Source organism: Marmota marmota, unplaced genomic scaffold, assembly GCF_001458135.2.
Source record: "Marmota marmota marmota unplaced genomic scaffold, marMar, whole genome shotgun sequence".
Taxonomy (NCBI): domain Eukaryota; kingdom Metazoa; phylum Chordata; class Mammalia; order Rodentia; family Sciuridae; genus Marmota; species Marmota marmota.
Window position 1 is genome coordinate 21,095,661 of NW_026000185.1, and position 4,994 is coordinate 21,100,654.

Below are 4,994 nucleotides of genomic sequence, written 5' to 3' on the forward strand. Positions count from 1 at the left end.
GCTTGTCGCCCCGGGGGCGGCGCCGGCTCTCGGGGCCTTGGCCTTGGGGCAAGCTCGGGGCCAGCAGATCCTGCTTTAAAGGGGAAGCCGTGGCCCTCTCGTCCCTGTGCAGCCGCCAGCGCCGCGCCTGCGACCCCGGGCCTGCCGACAGGCCGCTTCAGGCCCCGCCGCCTCCGGATGCGGCGCTGAGGGCCGTCACCATGGAGACGGCCGCGGCCCCGGGCCCGGGCTGGGCAGCTGAGGGGGAGCGGCGACGGAGGCGCTGCTCGCGCCGAGACCGAGACCGAGAGCAGCGGCGCCGCCGAGGTCCAGGCGGCGACGCGCCCCGGGCCTTGTTAGCCGCCCCGCGCGGTTCTTCGTCCTCGTCGTCACCGCCGCCGCCCACCAGGCCCTGGTCGTCAGCTTCGTCTGGAGAACGGCCCGGAGGCCCGAGACGGCGGCGGCCCCGTCCTAGGCCTCGGCCCCCGCGACCCCGAGCTCGGAAGCGGCCCGCCGGCTCGGGAAGCCGCGGGGAGGAGGAAGAGGAGGAGGAGGAGGGGGGCGCAGAAGACGGGGAAGCTGAGGAGGAGCCTGAGGAGGAAGAAGAAGAGGAGGAGGACTTGATCGATGGCTTCGCCATCGCTAGCTTCGCCAGCCTGGAGGCCTTGCAGGTGGGGCCTTTTGGGGTTGGGGACCTTTGGGGGTTTCAGAGGGCAGAGAGAAGGGTACAGTGCCTAGAGTGGGTGGGGTTGAGGGGGGAATGCTGGCACCCCAAACCAGAGCAACCGGCTCCTCTGGCCAGGCTCTGCCCCACCCTGGGTGGGAGGAGGTAGAGCTAGTCTCCAGGGACCAACCAGGTTACTGGGCCTGGGAGGCACTTTGGCGGCCTGGTCACCCCTAGAGAAGTGGGGAGGTTTTCTTTTTCCATCCACTTCAGCCCCACCTCCTCCTCCACAGAAGGATGCATCTCTTCAGCCCCCAGAGCGACTGGAACATCGGCTGAAGCATTCTGGGAAACGGAAGAGGGGGGGCTCCAGTGGGGCCACTGGAGAGCCAGGGGACAGCTCTGATCGGGAGCCTGGCCGGCCCCCTGGGGACCGGGCCCGCAAATGGCCCAATAAGCGGAGAAGGAAAGAGGTGAGGTGTCTCAGATCCCCATCCTTTAACACTCTTTGGGTAGAGTGTCTTTAACATTGATTGGTTTTCTGTCAGCAGTGCATCCTAAACACTAACACTAACCTCAGAGTCTAAGGGCAAAGAGGAAAGGGTACAGCAGATTTGAACCCCCAGCTTCCCCCTATCCAGGTCTGACCCAAGATTTGTCTGCAGTCAGACTCACCTGCTTTTGGTTGGTTCTACATTGGTTTCAGATGCATTGATGATTTTAAGAGACATATCAAAGGAACTTATTTGAATCATAAATTACATGTGGACCCTTGAGGTGGTGGTAGGAAAGAAAAGTGTCGGCAATTAGATACCTAGAATTAAGCTTGAGAAAAGCTATACAAGGCCAGATCTGGAAGAGGTATGGAAGAGATGCTGCAGAAACCCACATGAGGAAACCACTCTTTCTGTCTGGGGGATGGGAGGAGGGTTGTGGTTAGGGAAAGCCCCCTAGGATGACTTAGTCAGGCCCTGAAGTAGTCAGAAGTTTGCTAAGAGGAGAAATGGAGAAAAGTTGTTTGGGGTCAACATGCATAAATGTAAGAACCCGGGAGTTGAGACTTTATCCAGTTGCCTGGCCAGTCAGCCTCCCTTACCTCTGGACTCTGGTCTTTCTCAGGCCTTCTCCCGTCACTCTCTGGAAGCTGGATACATAGTAAGTGCTATCTACCTGTCCTGGCTCCTCCCCCCACCCCTTGGGCCTCATTTCTCTTCCCTATCCTGACACCATTCTCTTTTCCTTCTCCCCAGTGTGATGCGGAAAGTGATCTGGATGAGAGGGTGAGTGGAGTTAGAACTTGCTGGGCGGGCAGAGTCCCCAGCTTGGAAGATGGACTGCAGCTTAAAAGGCCTACATGCAGCAGACAGGCTCATCTTGAGTGGGGAACATGGGTTAGGTTGAGCCTGGATTGGTCTTTTGGGAGAAAAATGGGGGACTTGGGAGGGCAAGTGGCCAGCTAACCAGAGAAAGAAAGTCCATGTCTTGGTGAGCCATCCTTTCTAAACCTCTTGGAGCTACCACTGGTTCATGGACATTCAGAATGACTGGAACACAGTTGGTCTTTCCCACTGGCCATTAGTCACCTCTTACAATTTGAGTTTCATGGATGAGAGTCTGAGCCGAGATGTTTATCATGGCAGTAAGGACACTAAACCGTTGTAAACAGTGTAGGAACTTATCTTTTAGAGGTATTTTGGTTTACGATTAGAGTTGATTTGCTTGACTTGTAGTAACATGTCCTGGCAGGTAGTACTGTACACAACTGTGTAACTACTCCTAAAAGTAGTAAAATTTGCATTTCCTGATGTATGCCTTGTTTTCCTTCAAAAGTTGACTGGACAGGGACTGTGGTGCAGGGAGTTGTTGTCCATTTTAAGGGGATTGCCACTATCCATTTCTAGCAAACTATTGCCACATGAGAATGGGGACAAGAAAACCTGAGTCTGGGTTCTTAATGAGGAGTCTCCAGGTTTCAAAATCTTCGCAGTTAGTTAAAAGATTTTTGCTAATGGTGGTGGACCAAACAATCTATAAATCAGGTTGTCCTGGGGGCCAGCAGTTAGTGATATCTGACATTTTTGCTTTGATTTCCTGTTTTTCTGACACTTCAGTACTGCCTTGATTCAGTTCTCCTTGCCTAGCAAATTCTCAGGCTCAGCAATTTACTTCTTTCTCCAAGCTTAGGCCTCCTAGTACCCACAATAAGGAGGATCTCAGCTAAGCTAATGGAGTAAACTTGCTATTATCACCTGTTTCTGGCAGTCTCCAGAGGCTGTTGTTGTTTCCTAGGTGGAGGCCTGGACCACCTACAACTTAATTCTCTCCTTCTACTTCTTCCCTAGGTCTCCGATGATGACCTTGACCCATCCTTTACTGTCTCAACCAGCAAAGGTTGGTACAAGGGTGGGATGGAAGCAAGGGAGGGAGATCGGGTGAGCATGAGCCTCTACTGAGCATGTCTGCCATCCTGCCCTCACAGCCTCGGGCCCCCACGGCGCCTTCAATGGGAACTGTGAAGCAAAACTCTCCGTGGTCCCTAAAGTGTCGGGCCTGGAGCGGAGCCAGGAGCAGCCCCCAGGGCCCGACCCGCTGCTAGTGCCTTTCCCCCCAAAGGAACCACCGCCTCCACCAGCCCCTCGGCCTCCTGTCTCACCCCCAGCACCCTTGCCGGCCACCCCCAGTCTGCCACCCCCACCCCAACCCCAGCTGCAGCTTCGGGTCTCGCCCTTCGGCCTCCGCACTTCTCCCTATGGCAGCAGCCTGGACCTCAGCACTGGCAGGTGAGTGGTCCAAGGGTTTGCTGTGATCTTGGATGGGCATGGATATTTTGGCGCCAACCCTTGGCACTCTGTAACTGGGACATGGGATGATACCTGTGGGTGTGACTTGAAAAAGGATTCTGAGGCTGAAAAGTTTGAGAGACATTCGGTGAAGTAAATTTTAAAGAGATTACTGCAGGACTTATATGAGCCCTTTATATATATATTTATGTGCAGGGTAATCCTGTTTGATCTGTTACCCAATTTTTTTTTTTTTTTTTTTTTTTTTACTGGTGAGAATTTTTCATAAGGCATGTCTGCTAGGAATAGTGTGTTCTTTGGAACATACTTTGGGAAATGCTGACATGATGATAAAGAGTGCTGGCTTTGTCAGTCAGACCTGAATTGAAATTATTGCTCTGCCGCTTATTGGCTGTGTGATTTTTGACAAGTCATTTAACCCCTCTGAGCCTCAATTTCCTTTTTTTCTGGGAAATGAAATAATAATGGTACCTTCATCCTAAAGCTGTTGTGAGGATTGATTCTGAGTGAATGCAGTGTTTCCCAAAGTGTGTACACTCATAAGTGGGGATGTGGAATGATGACAGATCTTAACCTGAGTAAACTACGAAATAGTCATTTTAGCTGTTATGTGCTTTAGCAAAATACCTCAAATCCTTGATTTCACATGGTATTGCTTAGGGTGAGGTTAAAAAAGAAAGTTAAGCTATAGAAAGAAGTAAGTGGTGTAGTACAGATGGTTGCGTGGCTGTGGCAACACTTCGGGAAGGTGGTGTGAAATGTTTGGAGACTTGCATTAGCTTACGAAGCAGGTGCCAGCACTTGGCCTGCAGTAAGTGCTCACCAAAGGGTAAGAATTATTGACGTTCTTGTTATTGATGCTGTAACTGTTGTTGTCATCATCATTATCATTGTTGTTATTATTGAGAAAACTAAGGCTCAGAGAGGGGCAGTGACTTGCTCAAGGTCACCCAGGGTGTTCATGGCAAGATGGGCCTAGAATTCAGGTCTCCTGAATCCCAGGACAGGCCAACATGGTGCTGCTTCCACTATCTTAGGGTGGGAACCCAGGTGGCCTGTTGTAATTAAGCGTCAAAATGAGTGATCTGTTTTGTGGTGTAGTTGAGTCAGAAAAGGGAAAGTCATATGGCTGGATATGGCAGTGGCAGCTCTGTGGAAGAAGAGACGTAGAGAAGGAGAAGATGGGGTTGTCGGGAGTGGGAGGCACCTCAGTCTGAGGATGGGTTCCCTGGGGGAGTTCCTGGGGGCCAGGTTCTGCCATCTTCCGTGTTGGAGAACCAGGGTCACGGTATCACCCAGGCTTCTGACCCCCTCCCGTCAGAGCTGGCACCTCCCAACCCCCTCACTCATCTCCCCACTTCTCTCCCCAGCTCTTCACGGCCGCCCCCCAAGGCCCCGGCCCCTCCCGTGGCTCAGCCTCCCCCCTCATCATCCTCTTCGTCCTCTTCCTCCTCATCTGCCTCCTCCTCGTCCGCGCAGCTCACCCACCGGCCCCCGACGCCCTCACTGCCCCTGCCTTTGTCCACCCACGGCTTCCCCCCCCATGGGCT

At 53.1% G+C, this 4,994-nt stretch overlaps 1 protein-coding gene across 1 annotated transcript in view; it reads left to right on the top strand.

Annotated features, from left to right (window-relative positions):
• Fbrs (fibrosin) overlaps positions 1-4,994 on the top strand; it is a 9,968-nt gene continuing 4,974 nt past the window's right edge. The window contains 7 exon segments of the mRNA XM_015491306.2: positions 1-650; positions 937-1,116; positions 1,763-1,798; positions 1,894-1,923; positions 2,986-3,034; positions 3,123-3,423; positions 4,815-4,994. The exon segment at positions 4,815-4,994 is cut by the window's right edge and continues 1 nt beyond it. Coding sequence (XP_015346792.1) covers positions 201-650; positions 937-1,116; positions 1,763-1,798; positions 1,894-1,923; positions 2,986-3,034; positions 3,123-3,423; positions 4,815-4,994 — 1,226 coding nt within the window. The 5' untranslated portion in view covers positions 1-200.